The sequence below is a fragment of the Schistocerca americana genome, chromosome 11 (assembly GCF_021461395.2).
Source record: "Schistocerca americana isolate TAMUIC-IGC-003095 chromosome 11, iqSchAmer2.1, whole genome shotgun sequence".
Taxonomy (NCBI): domain Eukaryota; kingdom Metazoa; phylum Arthropoda; class Insecta; order Orthoptera; family Acrididae; genus Schistocerca; species Schistocerca americana.
Genome location: NC_060129.1, coordinates 75,877,370 through 75,898,351, shown reverse-complemented (window position 1 = coordinate 75,898,351; position 20,982 = coordinate 75,877,370). Strand labels below are relative to the sequence as shown.

At 41.9% G+C, this 20,982-nt stretch overlaps 2 protein-coding genes across 4 annotated transcripts in view; one reads left to right on the top strand and one right to left on the bottom strand.

The window, feature by feature from the left end:
- Positions 1 to 10,720: 10,720 nt before the first annotated feature.
- Positions 10,721 to 12,045, bottom strand: LOC124553983. 2 transcript variants are annotated; one of them, XM_047128007.1, is made up of 2 exons: positions 11,794 to 12,045; positions 10,721 to 11,710 (listed from the first exon to the last, which is right to left on the bottom strand). In XM_047128007.1, the coding sequence occupies exons 1-2, from the start codon at positions 11,842 to 11,844 to the stop codon at positions 10,856 to 10,858; spliced, it is 906 nt and encodes a 301-aa protein (XP_046983963.1). In that variant the 5' UTR covers positions 11,845 to 12,045; the 3' UTR covers positions 10,721 to 10,855. The 2 variants fall into 2 exon arrangements, with proteins under 2 accessions (XP_046983963.1, XP_046983964.1); XM_047128008.1 differs by having other exon boundaries at positions 10,738 to 11,689.
- Positions 12,046 to 12,156: 111 nt separating this feature from the next.
- The window catches only part of LOC124553891, a 35,492-nt gene continuing 26,666 nt past the window's right edge, over positions 12,157 to 20,982 (top strand). The window contains exons 1-2 of one of the 2 annotated variants that reach the window (XM_047127907.1): positions 12,157 to 13,472; positions 20,134 to 20,233. In XM_047127907.1, coding sequence (XP_046983863.1) covers positions 12,243 to 13,226 — 984 coding nt within the window. In that variant the 5' untranslated portion in view covers positions 12,157 to 12,242 and the 3' untranslated portion in view covers positions 13,227 to 13,472; positions 20,134 to 20,233. The remainder of the gene's footprint in view (positions 13,473 to 20,133; positions 20,234 to 20,982) is intronic. The other variant, XM_047127908.1, reaches the window with a different exon arrangement.

Here is a 20,982-nt window from a genome sequence, read left to right as displayed (position 1 = left end):
TGTTGATTGTTATGCCTACATAGAATGCAGCACAGTGGTTGCAGCTTAGCTTGTAAATCACACGACTCGTTTCGCAAGTAGCCCTGCCTTTGATGGTATGATGATGTTTGTGACAGTACTGGAGTAGGTGGTGGTGGGAGGAGGTATGGAAGGGCTCTAAGCACTGTGGGACTTAACATCTGAGGTCATGAGTCCCCTTAACTCAGAACTACTTAAACCTAACTAACCTAAGGACATCACATACATCCATGCCCATGGCAGGATTCGAACCTGTGACTGTAGCAGCAGTGCAGTTCCTGACTGAAGTGCCTACAACTACTCTACCACAGTGGCTGGCATATGGAAGGGGCTTCTTGGTATGGAATGGGTGGCAGCTGTCAAAGTGGAGGTATTGCTGGTGGTTAGTAGGTTTGATATGGACAGAGATACTGATGCAGTCATCTTTGAGGTGGAGGTCAACATCTAGGAAGGTGGCTTAATGGGTTGAGTAGGACCAGGTGAAGAAAACGGGGGAGAAGTTCAGGTTCTGGAGGAATGTGGATACGGTGTCCTCATCCCTGATACAGACTGCAAAGATGTTATCATTGAGTCTGAACTGGGTGAGGGGTTCTGATTCTGGGTGTTTAGGAAGGATTCCTCTAGATCTTTGCGATCTGGATCGAGGGTGAGGACACCCTATCCACATTCCCCCAGAACCTCAACACCTTCTCCCCCATTTGCTTCACCCGGTCCTACTCAACAAGCCACCTTCCTAGATGTTGACCTCCACCTCAGAGATGCCTACATCAGTATCTCTGTCCATATCAAACCTACCAACCACCACCAATACCTCCACTTTGACGGCTGCCACCCATTCCATACCAAGAAGTACCTTCTGTACAGCCTAGCCACCCGTGGTCATCGCATCTCCAGTGATGAGTGGTCCCTCTCAAAATATACCGAGGGCCTCACTGAATCCCTCACAGGCCGCAATTATCCTTCCAACCTTGTACAACAACAAATCTCTCGTGCCTTATCTTTCCAGTCTCCCACCACCTCCCACAGGCCCACCATCCGGCCAAGGAGGAGCATTCCCCTCGTAACTAACTACCACCCAGGACTGGAGCAACCGAGTTACATTCTCCACGAGGGTTTCAACTACCTCCCATCATGCCCTGAAATTAGAAATGTCCCACCCCTCCCACAGTGGTATTCCACCGTCCACCAAACCTACACAATATACACAAGTGGCCATTAAAATTGCTACACCAAGAAGAAATGTAGATGATAAACGGGTATTCACTGGACATATATATTATACTGGAACTCACATGTGATTACATTTTCACGCAATTTGGGTGCATAGATCCTGAGAAATCAGTACCCGGAACCACCACCTCTGGCCGTAATAACGGCCTTGATACGCCTGGGCATTGAGTCAAACAGGGCTCGGATGGCATGTACAGGTACAGCTGCCCATGCAGCTTCAACATGATACCACAGTTCTTCACGAGTAGTGACTGGCGTATTGTGACGAGCCAGTTGCTCGGCCACCATAGACCACACATTTTCAACCGGTGGGAGATCTGGAGAGTGTGGTGGCCAAGGCAGCAGTCGAACATTTTCTGTATCCAGAAAGGCCCGTACAGGACCTGTAACATATGGTCGTGCATTATCCTGTTGAAATGTAAGGTTTCGCAAGAATCGAATTAAGGGTAGAGCCACGGGTCGTAACACATCTGAAATGTAAAGCCCACTGTTCAAAATGCCATCAATGCGAACAAGAGGTGACTGAGGCATGTAACTAATGGAATCCCATACCATAACACCGGGTGACACACCAGTATGGCGATGACAAATACACGCTTCCAATGTGCATTCACCACGATATCGCCAAACACGGATGTGACCATCATAATGCTGTAAACAGAACCTGGATTCATCCGAAAAAAAGACGTTTTGCAATTCGTGCACCCAGGTTCGTCGTCGACTACACCACCGCAGGCACTCCTGTCTGTGATGCAGCGTCAAGGGTAACCGCAGCCACGGTCTCCAAGATGATAGTCCGTGCTGCTGCAAACGTCGTCGGACTGTTCATGCAGATGGTCGTTGTCTTGCAGACGTCCCCCATCTGTTGATTCAGGGATCGAGAGGTGGCTGCATGATCCGTTACAGCCGTGCGGATAAGATGCCTGTCATCTCGACTGCTAGTGATACGAGGCCATTGGGATCCAGCACGGTATTTCGTATTACCCTCCTGAACCCACCAATTCCATATTCTGCTAAAAGTCATTGGATCTTGACCAACGCGAGCAGCAATGTCGCGATACGATAAACCGGAATCGCGCTAACCTACAATCCAACCTTTATCAAAGTCGGAAACGTGATGGTACGCATTTCTCCTCCTTACACGACGCATCACAACAATGTTTCACCAGGCAACACCGGTCAACTGCTGTTTGTGTATGAGAAATCGGTTGGAAACTTTCCTCGTGTCAGCACATTGTAGGTGCCGTCACCAGTGCCAACCTTGTGTGAATGCTCTGAAAAGCTAATCATTTGTATATCACAGCATCTTCTTCCTGTCGGTTAAATTTAGCGTGTGTAGCACATCATCTTCATGATGTAGCAATTTTAATGGCCAGTAATGTACTTGTCCATCCTACACAAACCCCGCTCCAAACCCCTTACCTCACGGCTCATACCCCTGTAATAGACCTGGATGCAAGACCTGTCCCATACATCCTCCCACCACCACCTACTCCACTCCGGTAACAAACCTCATCTGTCCCATCAAAGACAGGGCTACTTGTGAAACAAGTCATGTGATCTACAACAAGCTAAGCTGCAACCACTGTACCGCATTCTATGTGGGCACGACAACCAACTGTCTGTCTGCATGAATGGCCACCGACAAACTGCGACCGAGAAACTAGTGGACCACCCTGTTGCTGAGCACGCTGCCAGACATGACATCCTTCATTTCAATGACTGCTTTACAGCCTGTGGCATATGGATTGTTCCCACCATACCAGCTTTTCTGAACTACACAGGTGGGAACTTTCCCTAGAAGACATCCTATGTTCCCATGACCCTCCTGGCCTGTTCAATTTCCAGCTGGGCCGGAGATTTTCTCTGCTCAGGGACTGATTGTCGTGTTGTCCTTATCGTCATCATTTCATCCCCATCGACATGCAAGTCACCGAAGTGGTGTCAACTCGAAAGACTTGCACCAGGCGAACGGTCTCCCTGACGGGAGGCCCTAGCCACACCACATTTACATTTACCCTCCTGGTCTGAACCTTTGTTAGTCACAGTCTTCACCCATCCAGCCCCTCCCCTTTTCCCATTCCAGCACTACATAGCCCTCATTCCAGCATAACACCCAGTCTTTTTATTTATCTCCTTTTCCACTAATCCCCCCCCCCCTGCCCTCTGTCTAACCTGCAGCACTTCACTGCCAGCCACTCCTACCCTACTATCCCTCCCCCTCCTGCCCCAGCCTGCTCCTTACCCCCACCAAGTCACCACCCCCTTCATGCACTGGTGCTGCTGCTCGTAGTGTGGTTTCAGCTCTGAGACTGTAGACGTGTGTGTGAGAGTTGTGTGTGTCATCTATTTTCGACAAAGACCTTACTGGCTGAAAGCTTTATTTGTGACAGTCTTTTTGTGGTGCTTATCTGCGACTCAGCACCTCCGCTATATGGTGAGTAACATTGTTTAATGAGGTGGTTAAATCACTGATCTATTCTACACCCCAAGGATCATATTAATTATTAGTTTCATATAAGCAGAGGAAACATTTAGGCAACCATTTTTTATGCACTGTGACGGAGTATCATGCTGTGTAGAAATGCATTATTGTATGTACACTACCACATGCGAGAAGGATTAGTTCTTCTCCCGTATGCGATAACGTACATCAAATGCTCACCTTGTCAATAGTCTTGCTCAGAATTGTTTTCAAGTGTAAATACCGAATCACATTTATAGTATGTTTTTACTTGTCACAGAGTTTCATATCAAACATTGCTACTTGCCACGTAGCTAACAGAATTTTTCAATTCCTGAATCTAGATATTCAGACGATTTGTGGAAATGGTGACTAATGAGGCACTTATATAACATATTTTGAAGTGGCAGGGATTCCCAATTTCTTGCAGTATGTTAGATGAGAACTTGTCAACATCTCATTACCAGAGTCTATACCTCTTCTGAACTCTGGACAAGGAGGCAAAGTTTACATGAAAATTATTGTTGTGTCTTTTATTGTCTCTGTGTATATTACCGTTGATTATTTCAACATCTATAATGAGCTGCCCCCATATTGAGCTGCCCAGTATTTCCTTTATGCAGCCTGTGCCCATTTCTTCAGACACCCACGTTACATTGCACATTATCCTTAAATACTAATAATAATAATAATAATCTGCCTGTGTCACACAGTATACATAAATTAGTTTAGTGCACACTGCTTTGCTTGCATAGGCTATATGATCTGCACAGATTTTTTGTCTTTCTATACTCAATTGTTTTTGCTCATAAATCACATCATTAATTAAATTTTTCATGCTAATTAAGACCACAGAAGCATAGTATTTTCCAAATGTACTTCTGATCAAAAAGCAATTCTAGTAACTGGAGTCACAGGTTTTAGTTAATGCTGCCTTCTGAGTTCTTCTGGTTCCGTAGAAACTTTCATCCTCAAACACACGTTTCTTTAGAAGCCACATACAAATTTTTGTAGACTTAGCTTTAAAAATGTTTTTAAATAATGAAATATTTTCATAAAAATTTTCATCCTCATGTCACCCCCTTTGGGGTCAAATTTCCTTATACCATTAACATGTTATATCTGTTAAGGCAGTCTAAAACAGGTAAACAAGACGAACAACTAAGAATTTTTTATTTCTAACAGATAAGACAAGCACAAATGTTCATAGATTTGGCTGGAAAAATGATTTCATAATGAAATATTTTTATAAACAGTTCATCTCCTATTTCACCCATTAGGGGCTGAATCTGCAAAAACACTGAAACACGTATTTTTTATTTCTAACTGAGAAGACAAATACAAATTTTAATAGACATAGGTTTACAAACGTTTTAGTAGTTATTTAATAATGATTTATTAAAAAAAACTTTCACCCACCTAGGATTAAATTAACATAAATTCTGAAACACATATTTCTTTATTCCTGATTAAGAAGCCATACATCAATTTTTGTACTTCTAGCTTCAAAATTGCCTTAATAGTGACATTTCTTCACAAAGCCTTCCCTCCCCTATTTCACCCCCTCATGGACGAAATATCAAAGAATCCCTTCTTAAATGATGCCTGCAATATAAGATGAACCCCCTCTGCAAATTTCAAGTCTATATCCTTATTGGTTTGGGCTGGGCTATGATGAGTCAGTGAGTGAGTCAGTCAGTTGGGATACATGTACAAATACATACACAGGTGTTGGACAAAAATATAGAAACAACACAAGAATATAAAAGCAAATGCTAGCCAAGCCTGCAAGTTGCACTGTGGTATCTGACCATGTACGTCACCTGTGCAATGTCATCATCATGTTGCAAGTGCCAGTCGTGGTCAGAAAACATTTCTCTATAGTTGTGAGCACTTATGTCAGAGCTAAGTGAATTCAAATGTGCACAAATTGTGCGTATTCGTACGGTGGATGCTCCTGTAACTGAGGGGGCCAAAGCGTTTCGTGTTTCAAGAGGCACCGTATCGAGGATTTGTTCAGCATACGAGGTCTTTCAAAAAATTCTGGGACTTTGTCCACAAAATTTTTCTATGCTTGGCTTTTACCTATTGTGCATGACCTCCTTTGAAATACTCTCCTCCACAATTGATATACTGCTCCGAACTCTGTTTCCACTTCCGGAGGCAGTCTCGGTACACGTCTTGCTGGAGCGCACAAAGCACCGTCTGCAAATGTTCTTTTATCTCATCTACTGTCGCAAATCTTCATCATTTCAAACGAGTACTCAACTTTGGAAATAAAAAATAGTTCACAGGCGACAGGCCTTGAGAGTACAGAGGACAAGGCAGCACAGTGATTTCATTTTTTGTGCAATAGTCACGCACCAACAGGGGTGAATCTGTGTGAGTACTATCGTGATGCAAGAGCAGTGAATTGTCTCACCACATTTCAGGCCATTTCCTTCTCACAATTTCTCACAGGTGTTGCAACATATCCCAATAGTACTTCCTTGCAGTTTATCCCTGTGGCACTAATTCATGATGAACTGCTGCTTCAAAAAAACTATCAGCATCGCTTTGACATTTGACCTGACCTGAAGAGCTTTCTTTGGTCTCGGAGAATCTTTCCCGACCCATTGCTAAGACTGACCCTCTGCCTCAACATCGTAACTGTGGACACACATCTCATCACCAGTTACGATTCTCTTACGGAACATCTCATTCTCCTTTGCGTGATCCAAAAGCTCTTCACAGAATGCGAGGCAAAGGTCTTTCTGGTCTTCACTCATGAGAGCACCAAAACCAAAGATGCCAAAACAGCTTTCCAAAGGGCCCCAAAAAAGGCCTTTATCAAGACCATCACTAGTGACAACTTCCTGCAATATTGCAGGCTTATCTGTAAATAAAGAAATTTTATTATCTGACATGAGCAAACAAAACAACTGCGATATTTTAGTGTTACAAGAAACACACAGAGCACCAACTAGCCATAGACCAAAAATACAGGGCATGAAATTAGTTCTCGAGAGACCACACGAAAGGTACGGAAGTGCTATATTTGAGAAACTGAACTTAGACGTATGCTCCTGTGCTTTGACCTGCGAAGAAAATATTGAAATTTTGACTATTGAGCTACATTTTTTGCACTGTAACATCCTTGTACAAACCACCCAGTGCGAGGTTCAAATTTACGGAGCCTGGAAATTTCCATTCAAAAAACATTAAAGGTGTACTAGGAGATTTTAACTGTCACGGTCTTGCATGGGACTATAAAGAGACAAATGAGGATGGCGAAATGCTGGAGATCTGGGCAGAAAAGGTTAAACTGAAATTGATACATGACCCAAAGTTGCCTGCATCATTTAACAGCGGAAGATGGAAATGAGGATATAATCCAGATAACATCTTTGTCTCCGAGAAGGTATCCCTGCAAACTGTAAAGCAAATCGAGGACCCAATTCCGAGATCGCAACACAGAGCAATAACTTGCTGCATTATGGCAGTAATCAAATCAGATGTAATGCCTTTCAAGAGACGCTTCAAGTTCAAAAAAGCTCATTGGGAACTCTTCACAGAGGACCTTGATAAGGAGATCTTGGAAATTAAACCAGAAGTACAATCATATGAAACTTTTATAGACCTTGTCAAGAAAATCTCTCGACGGCGCATACCCGGAGGGTGCCGCACTCAGTATATTGGTGGACTCAATGGTAGCAGCATGGAAGCTCTGAAAAAGAACTTTACAATAAGGACCCCTTCTCAGAGGAAACGATCCAGGAAGGTGATGTACTGATGTCTGGTATCTCCGAAGCGAGAAAGGAAAAGTGGTGCAACCTCCTACAAGAGACAGACATGAAGCACAGCAGTAGGAAGGCATGGAAACTGGTCAAAAGTCTCAGCAACGACCCAACAGAACCATAACCAAATTACAGTGAAGTTACACCTGATCAGATAGTTCACCAACTGCTCAGGAACGGAAAAACTAAAAGGAAGATCAGGAATGGCAAAATAAAAAGAAAATTGAACGAGGAGATTAGCTTCCTAGCTTGCCTGTTCTTCATTCAGGAGCTACAAGACGCCATCAATGATTTGAAAAACAATAACGTCGCTGGCCTCGACGATCTGAGATCTGAGCAAATTAAACATTTTGGACTGAAAGTACAAGTATGGATCCTAGAACTAATGAATAACTGTATTATAACAATGCAAAGTCCTAAACTGTGGAGGAAAGCTCACGTTGTTGTGCTACTAAAACCAGGGAAAGACCCAGCTGAAGCTAAAAATTTCCAGCCTGTCTCCTGAGGATATAGCGGAGACCACGATAAACAGTACGAACCAAAAAAATGAAATAAAATAATCTTTAAGACTGACAAATCAACGAACTATTAATACAGTTCTCGCAGAGAGAGCATTTTGTTTCTGTTACACAAGAAAGAAATACTTCAGAAACAACAAAAATATGACATCGAATTAACGCTGTACAGAGACAGCATTCAAAATACGCAGTCAGAAGTAACGGGCAGCGACGAGCTAAAACTACACTCTGGGCTTTCGAATTTTTTTTTTTTTACTAACCTACGTTAATCCGCTCTCTCGGCTTTAAACCGATTTCTTACCAATAACCACAGTTGACTTGAGACACCGCCACTTAAGGCGACACTCATAACTTTATGCTGTAGTCCCAAGGTAACAACACGATCCCAATTCTCAGAGACACAACCAGGAGTACATATGATGCCATATCACGGTTTCTAGCGAAAAATATCTAACATGAATTGAACTTTACTAAAGAACTTAATTAACAAATTTTTAGCAATCAACTGTGTTTTGTTGTTTGATTACAATAATTTTGATCTGAAAACACGAATGTTTGCCCTAAACAGTATGTATGACGAAGGAAAAAAAAGTTACCTTGTTATGTGTGTCAGTGCATTTGTTTGTGATGGCTAAAAAGTTTGTAAGCTAGAAGCCAATAAAAATAAAAATAATAATAATAATAATTAAAAATAAAAGAAAGGACCAATGCCTGGAAAAACTTCAATAGTCACAAAACATCAGAAAAATGGCAACAATTTCTAGTAATCCGAAAACAAGCATCGAAAACTATTCGGAGGGAAAAAAGAAAGTATGACAAACGGCGACTAGATGAGATAGAACAAGAGTTTAAGAAGAACAACACCAGGAATTTTTATAAGACGTTTAAAGAACATATTGCAGGATACCAGCCACCCAATCTCTGCTTCAAGAAACCGGATGGTTCACTAGCAACTAACACGAAGAATAACTGCCAAATCATCGCAGACTATTTCAACAAACTTCTCAACTGCGAAATACCTACAGAGGATATTCACTACGAGATGTCTACACCAAATCCTGACACTAAACCGCCAACCATCAACGAAATAGTAGAAATTATCAAGACACTGAAAAACAATAGAGCCCCAGGAGAAGATGGAATTGTTGCAGAACTATGGAAACTAAATGATGAAAGATTAACAGGAAAAATTCACAAAATCATATTAAACATTTGGGAAACCGAACAGATCCCTTCTGAATGGAAATGCGCACTCATCCATCCACTCCACAAAAAAGGGGACAACCAAATAATTACAGGGGCATCTCACTCGTACCAGTCACATATAAAATCCTATCAAAAGTTCTCATGAATAGATTAGAAGAACAAGCTGACCCACAAATAGGAGAATACCAGGCTGGTTTTCGCAAGGGACGATCATGCATAGAGCAGATCTGGAATCTGAAAATGATTCTCCAGATGAGGAACACCCGAAACACAGTGGCCACTTTTGTAGATTTTAAAAAGGCCTACGACCCAATAGACAGAGTAGCGCTCTGCAAGACGCTGGAAGAATTCAGCATTGACAGAAAGACAAGAGCAATCATTCGGGAAACATTAACTGACACAGTCTCCAAGGTTAAATTTATGGGGGATATCTCGGAACCATTTGAAATCCAAACTGGAGTGCAACAGGGTGACGGACTTTCACCATTACTCTTTAATATCATTCTTGAAAAAGTCATCAGGACATGGGATAAAGAAGTCAAAGGAATCCAAATTGGCATTAGAAAAGATAATAGATTCAATGTGAAGTGTTTAGCTTTTGCGGATGACCTTGCAATCCTTACAAATAATATAAAAGAAGCCACTATCGCCATAGAGAAGTTACACGAAATTGCACAAAGAACTGGCTTGCAAATCTCATTTGAGAAAACCCAGTACATAGAAAGAGTGCCACAAGACAAATTGCCTATTGTGACAACCCATGGGAAAATCGTACAAGTACCACATTATAAGTACCTGGGAGAAATCATCCAGCCATCAGGGATCAACCTAAAGGCCAATGAGGAAAGAATAAAAAAAAACTACAGAAAGCATGTAAACTCACGTGGAACTATTATAACAATTATAACTATTATAACAAAAAGTCCATATCCATTAACGCAAAATTGAGGCACTACAACAGTCATACTTCCGGAGGCACTGAATGCATCTGAAACAACACAAATAGGTGGGCAAACTAAAATCAAAGAAATAGAGAAACAAGAAAGGAAAATTCCAAGGACAATTTTTGGCCCGATACAAGAGCGAGGAATATGGAAGAAGAGACCAACATCAGAATTATATAAATACACAGACAAGATTACAGATACAATAAGGAAAAGAAGAAAGCAGTTCTGCAGACATATCCACAGGATGAATGAAACAGAATTTCAAAGCGAATTCTTAAAGTCATCAACTAAGGCAGGGGAAAAACAAAATGGATAAAAGAAGTTGAAGAGGACCTCAGATAAGCACACATAACAGTAAACGATGCAGAAAATAAAACTGAATTCAGGAAAATCATCAAAAAACATAAATTTGACACCACAACACATAAGAGACCAGGATGCAAATGGACAGCGGAGCGAAAGAAACAACACAGTGAACACATCAAGAAAATTTGGGCTCAGAAAAAACATAAACAATCATCATAAAGGAATTCAAGTTCAAACGCTCTCTTAAATGGGAATAATAGAAAATAATAATAATAATTTAAAAAAGGTAACGACAGTCTTGCAAACAGTGACGAAAACATTGTACAAACAAATTGACAGGTATTGCTATAATTTAAGTAGTAATTAGAAACAACAGCATGGCACAAAACTTTATTCGGGGTTATAAACTCTACGGACTGCTTCCAAAAATTTTATAAATAAATCGTTTTCATCACTCCACCTCCTCCTCCACATGTACTCGAACATATGAGAATCAAAACCGTCCTTGCACTTATTCGTTCCACGAAAATAACGCTTGATCGAGGACCATGTCCCTTCAACATTCTTTGTGTCCTCTCTATCTTTGAAGTTCATTTTGTGTTTTACAGATAAGCTGATGAACAGTTCATCGGATAAGCAGTCATATGATCGGAAACAATCGGAAATGACAGTTGTTCCCGGCAGCACATATTTTTTAAGTACATTTAAAAACACACGTTTCGTTGTTTTCGGAACAACTTGGAAGAAACATTTGTTGCTTCCTCTCTCAATCCCGCCGTACACCCATCCGCCGGTAACAGGTTTAACCCTTCCAAACTTTCGAATCGCCAACTTTGCTTCGACAATTTCAACAACTGATCCCACTCCCCCAAGCACGTCACCATTATCTATACAATCCTTAACACAAACTTCACGGCAAAAACTGCGCCAGTCGACAACAGTGTGCTTCGACAAATGTAACTCTTCACCAATGAAAGCGCCACTACACTTCTTCACCCATAAATACGTTATTTTTAAAATGTCTCCTATCGTCAGCCTGCTTCCCGCAAACCAACTTTTCTGTCGTATGCTGTAGCGGCAAACATGGGATATTTCACTGCAACACCACTGGACACCATCATTTCGGTCACTTCTCTGTATCAGCCTCATGGGCCGAGAACATTTTTTACAAAGCCGTTCTTTGGCAATCAACCCTCGTTGTATACACCATCTTATAACACCATCCTGCAAATTAAAACAACTGGACTCGAGAATACGAAAGAACATAAAACACATATTTTCCTACAAACATACTATAAAACAAATCAGTGAGAAAATGAATAACCTACCACAAAATTCATAATAATAAGATTACTAAAAGTTATTCTGACGCCCTCCATCTCGAAAACAAACGTAAACAATACATAACCACCCTCACGAAATTGCCAAGATTAGCACGCAGACACCGTAAGTGCACTATAACGTTTTTTAGTACTTTTGTACAATTGTCACTACTTTTACGATTGTCTCCATGTGGTTGTCCTTTATTCTTAACTTCGTTTATAACATCTCACGTTCGAGTGTCGGTAGACGTCTGAAAGAAATACGTGTTATTAGGGGAGTAGGGGCGGGTAGTTGTTCAGAGTGTTTAGATTACAGAGGGTAGTGGGCGAGTTTCAGTTTCAGCTGAGTTTTAACGTCTTTGACTCTTTGGTATCCCGGTTAGCGTGAGAATTGTTGGGTTACGTAGTTTGCGTAAACACAGCAGAATATCATATTTTTGTGGCGTTTTGTTGTGATGGATGTTTTATGTGAAAGTGTTCCTAACGAGGACGACTGTGGTACAAGATACTCCTCGTCCTCTAGTGAAGATGACGAACGTATGGACCAAGGCGTTGCGATGACTTACATGACTCTTGATTCAATTTTAAATGATAATTCGCGAATGTTTGAATTTCTGAGAAGTTTTGGTGTGCTTGCGAACAAATACGTATGTGCTACGTGTCGGAAGCCTATGTCCTGTGTGAAGGTTGGAACGAATAGATGTGGCGATGGGCTTATGTGGCGTTGCGCGAAAGACAAAGTGTGGAGGTCAGTTCGTAAGGGTACTTGGTTCGAAAAGTCGAAGATTAAGCTTAAAAGTATAGTTCTGTTGACATACTGTTTTTGTATGCGTAAATCTGTGCAATCCACGTGTCGCATCACAGGCTTGAGTGACAAAACGGTTGTCGATTGGTTTTTGTCATGTAGAGAAATTTGTTCAGCTTTGATGAAGAAGAGGGGAAAAATCGGGGGGCCAGGTGTTGTGGTTGAATTTGGCGAGTCATCTTTTGGAAGTAACAAGTATGATAAGGGAAGGTGGGTGGCAGAAGTTTGGGTTTGGGGAGCAGTCGTTTGTGGGAAGGACCATGGTGAATTGGTTTTGAATGTGGTTGAGAAGAGGGATGCTAGGACTTTACAGTGGTTCATTGAAGAGCATGTTGAAAATGGTACTGTTATATATTCAGATAAATGGGACAGTTATGAGGATGCAGAGGAGTTTGACCTTCAGTCGTTTGCAGCAGATCACAACTACCAGTTCCGGAATAAAGTGACTGGTACAATGGAGAGATATTGGAAAGAAGTTAAGAGAGTTCTCAAGGGAGGCAAGAGACGGCGCAGTGGTTTGCAGAGTCATTTGGATGAGTACATTTGGAGGGAAAGTGTGTTTGTGCATGGGTGTGCATTTCATTCGTTCATGCAGAGTGTTGGAGCCCTATATGTTCCACGTGTAGAGGATTAAGATGTGGATTTGCTGTTTGGGTTTGGTTGCAGGAGAGGAGTGTGGGGGGAGGGGCTGGAGAGGGATATTTGGTTTTTGTGTACGTTGTTATTTATCAACCATGTGTGTGGAGCATCTGGCTGTAGAATTGTGAGTTGGTCGACCTGAAACCTTGTCATTGTGGAGACATTTTTATGATGCCTACTTTTCTTTCACTTTCTCAGTTTACCATGCGACACACAAATGAAGCTTGCTGTTATCTTTGTGGTGAGTAATATTCTGGTGTTTTCCCTTCAGTTTATATTAGTTTTATGTTATTATATATCCAGCTTTCTTGTTGCACTGCATTATGTAACAAGTATAGACAGTTTCACTGTACACACTGCCAATAATCATGAATCAACTGGTTTCTGGAAAAGAGGGCTGCTCTTCTGTTTTAGAGTGCTGCTGTTTATAAATATAAGTATATATAAGTATATCTAAAAACAAAGATGATGTGACTTACCAAACGAAAGCGCTGGCAGGTTGATAACACACAAACAAACACAAACATACACACAAAATTCAAGCTTTCGCAACCGACGGTTGCTTCGTCAGGAAAGAGGGAAGGAGAGGGAAAGACTAAAGGATATATATATATATATATATATATATATATATATAATAGAGGGAAACATTCCACGTGGGAAAAATATATCTAAAAAGAAAGATGATGAAACTTACCAAACAAAAGCGCTGGCAGGTCGATAGACACACAAGCAAACACAAACATACACACAAAATTCAAGCTTTCGCAACAAACTGTTGCCTCATCAGGAAAGAGGGAAGGAGAGGGGAAGACGAAAGGAAGTGGGTTTTAAGGGAGAGGGTAAGGAGTCATTCCAATCCCGGGAGCGGAAAGACTTACCTTAGGGGGAAAAAAGGACAGGTATACACTCGCACACACACACATATCCATCCACACATACACAGACACAAGCAGACATTTGTAAAGGCAAAGAGTTTGGGCAGAGATGTCAGTCGGGGCGGATGTACAGAGGCAAAGATGAAGTTGAAAGACAGGTGAGGTATGAGCGGCGGCAAATAGAAGTTAGAAATTAGCGGAGATTGAGGCCTGGCGGATAGCGAGAAGAAAGGATATGCTGAAGGGCAAGTTCCCATCTCCGGAGTTCTGACAGGTTGGTGTTAGTGGGAAGTATCCAGATAACCCGGACGGTGTAACACTGTGCCAAGATGTGCTGGCCGTGCACCAAGGCATGTTTAGCCACAGGGTGATCCTCATTACCAACAAACACTGTCTGCCTGTGTCCATTCATGCGAATGGACAGTTTGTTGCTGGTCATTCCCACATAGAACGCTTCACAGTGTAGGCAGGTCAGTTGGTAAATCACGTGGGTGCTTTCACACGTGGCTCTGCCTTTGATCGTGTACACCTTCCGGGTTACAGGACTGGAATAGGTGGTGGTGGGAGGGTGCATGGGACAGGTTTTACACCGGGGGCGGTTACAGGGGTAGGAGCCAGAGGGTAGGGAAGGTGGTTTGGGGATTTCATAGGGATGAACTAAGAGGTTGCGAAGGTTAGGTGGACGGCGGAAAGACACTCTTGGTGGAGTGGGGAGGATTTCATGAAGGATGGATCTCATTTCAGGGCAGGATTTGAGGAAGTCGTATCCCTGCTGGAGAGCCACATTCAGAATCTGATCCAGTCCCGGAAAGTATCCTGTCACAAGTGGGGCACTTTTGGGGTTCTTCTGTGGAAGGTTCCACATCCTCATCTCCTCAAACCCGGAACCTTCCACAGAAGAACCCCAAAAGTGCCCCACTTGTGACAGGATACTTTCCGGGACTGGATCAGATTCTGAATGTGGCTCTCCAGCAGGGATACGACTTCCTCAAATCCTGCCCTGAAATGAGATCCATCCTTCATGAAATGCTCCCCACTCCACCAAGAGTGTCTTTCCGCCGTCCACCTAACCTTCGCAACCTCTTAGTTCATCCCTATGAAATCCCCAAACCACCTTCCCTACCCTCTGGCTCCTACCCCTGTAACCGCCCCCGGTGTAAAACCTGTCCCATGCACCCTCCCACCACCACCTATTCCAGTCCTGTAACCCGGAAGGTGTACACGATCAAAGGCAGAGCCACGTGTGAAAGCACCCACGTGATTTACCAACTGACCTGCCTACACTGTGAAGCGTTCTATGTGGGAATGACCAGCAACAAACTGTCCATTCGCATGAATGGACACAGGCAGACAGTGTTTGTTGGTAATGAGGATCACCCTGTGGCTAAACATGCCTTGGTGCACGGCCAGCACATCTTGGCACAGTGTTACACCGTCCGGGTTATCTGGATACTTCCCACTAACACCAACCTGTCAGAACTCCGGAGATGGGAACTTGCCCTTCAGCATATCCTTTCTTCTCGCTATCCGCCAGGCCTCAATCTCCGCTAATTTCTAATTTCTATTTGCCGCCGCTCATACCTCACCTGTCTTTCAACTTCATCTTTGCCTCTGTACATCCGCCCCGACTGACATCTCTGCCCAAACTCTTTGCCTTTACAAATGTCTGCTTGTGTCTGTGTATGTGTGGATGGATATGTGTGTGTGTGCGAGTGTATACCTGTCCTTTTTTCCCCCTAAGGTAAGTCTTTCCGCTCCCGGGATTGGAATGACTCCTTACCCTCTCCCTTAAAACCCACTTCCTTTCGTCTTCCCCTCTCCTTCCCTCTTTCCTGATGAGGCAACAGTTTGTTGCGAAAGCTTGAATTTTGTGTGTATGTTTGTGTTTGCTTGTGTGTCTATCGACCTGCCAGCGCTTTTGTTTGGTAAGTTTCATCATCTTTCTTTTTAGATATATATATATATATATATATATAGACACACACACAGAAGCAGACATATTAAAAGGCAAAGAGTATATATAAGTATATATATTTCTTAGATTTACACAGCCACAGTTTTTGGTTTTATGAGATGTACCTTAAAATAATTAGTACCCTAACTACTCTTTATCAGTGCCCTAGTTCTATTATGTTATTGGGTTAAGTGGAGTCAAATCTTCATGTAATATAGCGTTATGTTAATCTTCAGTTGTGCGGAGGTGCTTCTTTGTGCTCATGTCTTTTAATATCGTTCACTACCGTTTGGGCTATAAAAATTCTGTTATTTTATAGCATGAGGTGTAATGAAGGTCATGCTGCTGCTGTTTTGCTTTAGTGAGTTTGTCATGGCCAGAATTTACTCCTCCCTCCTAATTGTTCTAGTCAGAGACTGATATGTAGAATACCCTAAGATCTAGATTACATTGCATGTGAAGTAGTGTAGTCAGTGAAAGTGTTGCAACAGTCTTCTTCCTCCCCCCCCCCCCCCTCCCCCTTCGTGAATCCTGTAGCCATATTTATAACCTCAGTTAAAACCCCATTTTTGGCATTGTGGCCTGATACTTTCAAGTTTTTAATATGTTTGAAGTTTTTAATAACAATAACATCCTATATCCTGATAGTTGATAGTTAATACACAAGATTTATGATGTCATAGTCATCATATAATTTGATAGTGTCACTGGTTAAAGCTCATGTATTGCACCTTATTCTTCACTATTTTCATTTGGGCTGGATATTTTTTTGTTTGTATGTAATTAGTCTAAATAAATACTATTACTGTTTTTGTGGGGGAGGGGAAATAGTATATTTTAGAAAACTGTGTTACGGTCTTGTCATGACTTATATTTAAAAAATCATTGTTACGAACGCTAATTGCGAATCACATAATGACACAAAATTGTAAGTGTTCTATATTTTATCCCTCTATTCCCACATTTCTCAAGAGCTTGTATTTTTTCCCCTGCTGTATTTAAGGGCATTCTAGTTAAAACTTCCATTATACAGGCCTTTTGTCTTTTTTAAAATGCAGATGGCTATGTATTTGGCTTTGAAGAAGTCTGTGTTAATTTACAGAATACATTGACTGGAGGGATAACTTGATATAATCAGTACATAGGCCTTTATGTATTTTCACGCAGCTTTTGGCAAAATTTAAAGTTGTGATTCCATCCGTCTGCTTTGATCTGTGATTTCATCAAGATGGCAGACACATGTATTTCAAGCACATACTACATGGCAACCATGACGCCGCTCATTATACCTATGGACAGTTGTAAATAGTATGCGAAATATTGAACATCATCAATAGAATGAAACTAATGGGACAACCACTGGAAGCAGGGGGTTTGAGTGGAGGCAAACTAAATATAGTAAGAATAATGACCCTATTCCAAAACAAATACTAACACAAAAATGAAGCATACCAAATTGTCAATATTCCACACAATGCAAAAGTGAAAATCATTGGTTTTGTAAATTTCGCTTGGCACACACAGTTCAAACGAAGACCATTCATCAGTAACCAACAGTCCGCCCCCGGTAGCTGAGTGGTCAACGTGATGGAGTGTCAGTCCTAAGGGCCCGAGTTCAATTCCCGGCTGGTCGGAGATTTTCTCCGCTCAGGGACTGGGTGTTGTGTTGTCCTAATCATCATCATTTCATCCCCATCGACGCGCAAGTCGCCGAAGTGGCGTCAAATCGAAAGACTTACAGCCGGCGAACGGTCTACACGACGGGAGGCCCTCGTCACACGCCATTTGGTTTGAGTAACCAAAGTAACCTCGAAAACCTGGTATCCCAAATTTCATTTTGATCTATATAGCTCATATAAAGTGCCCGATACCATCAACCGACACACAACTCCAAAACAGATACCACAAATTTTACTTGCTAAAACAAATCCTGCTTCACTTACCCAACTAGTCTAAACCAAAGTCCACTGTAGGCCTACAGCAAACTAAAACTCACTCTCATAAGTATTCTAGCCAGTGACGGTAAACAGATACCTGCAGTACCTGCCAACCGTAGTCCAACGCAATTACCAAACACTAAGAAGAAAAAACCAGAAATTCCTAAAAACTTGCATCATTACCAATTTAAATATACACAAACAACCATATACAGAAACATACACAACTTACACATTACAATAAAAAAAACAAATAAAATCACATTGCACAAGCAGTCTCCTATTCACAAATTTATGTCATATCCATGATTGACAAAAAAATAAAAATATAAACACTCTGACAATAAGAAACACACTGCACTAATACGAGGGCAGTTCAATAAGTAATGCAACACATTTTTTTTCTCGGCCAATTTTGGTTGAAAAAACCGGAAATTTCTTGTGGAATATTTTCAAACATTCCCGCTTCGTCTCGTATAGTTTCATTGACTTCCGACAGGTGCCAGCGCTGTACGGAGCTGTTAAAATGGTGTCTGTAACGGATGTGCGTTGCAAACAACGGGCAGTGATCGAGTTCCTTTTGGCGGAAAACCAGGGCATCTCAGATATTCATAGGCGCTTGCAGAATGTCTACGGTGATCTGGCAGTGAACAAAAGCACGGTGAGTCGTTGGGCAAAGCATGTGTCATCGTCGCCGCAAGGTCAAGCAAGACTGTCTGATCTCCCGCGTGCGGGCCGGCCGTGCACAGCTGTGACTCCTGCAATGGCGGAGCGTACGAACACACTCGTTCGAGATGATCGACGGATCACCATCAAACATCTCAGTGCTCAACTTGACATCTCTGTTGGTAGTGCTGTCACAATTGTTCACCAGTTGGGATATTGAAAGGTTTGTTCCCGCTGGGTCCCTCGTTGTCTAACCGAACACCATAAAGAGCAAAGGAGAACCATCTGTGCGGAATTGCTTGCTCGTCATGTGGCTGAGGGTGACAATTTCTTGTCAAAGATTGTTACAGGCGATGAAACATGGGTTCATCACTTCGAACCTGAAACAAAACGGCAGTCAATGGAGTGGCGCCACACCCACTCCCCTACCAAGAAAAAGTTTAAAGCCATACCGTCAGCCGGTAAAGTCACGGTTACAGTCTTCTGGGACGCTGAAGGGGTTATTCCCCGTGGTCAAACGATCAACTCTGAAGTGTATTGTGCTACTCTTCAGAAATTGAAGAAACGACTTCAGCGTGTTCATAGGCACAAAAATCTGAACGAACTTCTCCTTCTTCATGACAACGCAAGACCTCACACAAGTCTTCGCACCCGAGAGGAGCTCACAAAACTTCAGTGGACCGTTCTTCCTCATGCACCCTACAGCCCCGATCTCGCACCGTCGGATTTCCATATGTTTGGCCCAATGAAGGACGCAATCCGTGGGAGGCACTACGCGGATGATTAAGAAGTTATTGATGCAGTACGATGTCGGCTCCGACATCGACCATTGGAATGGTACCGTGCAGGCATACAGCCCTCATTTCAAGGTGGCGTAAGGCCGTAGCATTGAATGGAGATTACGTTGAAAAATAGTGTTGTGTAGCTAAAAGATTGGGGAATAACCTGGTGTATTTCAATGCTGAATAAAACAACCCCTGTTTCAGAAAAAAAATGTGTTGCATTACTTATTGAACTGCCCTCGTAATTCCAAACACAAACATGAATTCAACAGCTACAATACACAAAATCAAAGTAACTCACTAGCGAACCAGCACAAACTCTTTCGGCAACAACCTGACACACTCGGCTCAGAATGTCAGATATCTCACTAACATACCAAACAAACTTCAGAACATCAACATCCACTGCAAGAGATTGCCACCAAATAGAACAATACATTGTCCACTAACACGACCAGACTCAAGTGATGTCGCGCCACACAACACAGTTACATCACTGGTGAAAGCAGACAGATGGAACTGCATCATTCAGTTGACTGTAGCCTTTAATTCTAGGACACTAGTGCAGTTTTTAGTACATAAAATGAGTTTCTTAGACACAGTATGGATGTAATGTACAGCACTTGTATTAAAAAATCATCAGAAACTAGTGTGTTATGACCTTGAATTAATTTATATGTTGCAGATCAGTGATATTCAGTTTTAACTGAAACTATGGACAACACATAGTGCCACCTGATGAGGAATGTGTTAAGCATTCTAATAAGAGCCTAGATTTGAATATGGTATGTCATTTTTCAGTTAGTGTGCTTGCAACAATGAAGTAAATTACATGCAGAATTTGATGAATTTGGGTGACTGGGCCCATTGAATGATATCAGCGTAAATTCCAGGAATAGCTGTACTGTAGCTAAGAATAACACAATTCGTCAGAATATTATTACGTAGATAGTGTCTGGGACGGTTGTGTTTGTATGGTTCAGTAGCAGATTGCAGATATTTTGTTTATAATTGATTATTTGTCTATTGTAAGTAGTGGCTTTGTTTGTATTATTTATTAGACCTGTATAGATCTAGTGGAGACGGAGATCCATTGAAGGAAATAATGTTTTGGATTGTGTTATATACTAGAGTTGTATATATTTCTTTCAATTTTTTTTTTATCAGGTGGGTTGAGGTTGTGATTAGCATGAAGAGCAAAGATGTTTACGGTCACTTTTATCATAAACATTTGCGATTTTTGATGTGGTGGTTAGGATGGTAGCTAATAGCTCAGCTTACATTGCAATGACTGAAATAAATGGCCACCAACTTCAAATACAAAGTACAGGAAATCAATAACGAGCATTGTGATTGGCTACCCTCATCCAATTCATTGTGTACACTTTCCATCATTTATCACATGAATAGTTACCAAAAGCAGCATTAAAGGGAAAGACATGGCAATGTGAGTGAATATCTACATGTATACTGTGCTGTTCACAATTAAGTCACTGGCAGAGGGTTCATCGAATCACGTGTAAGCTCTTTCTCT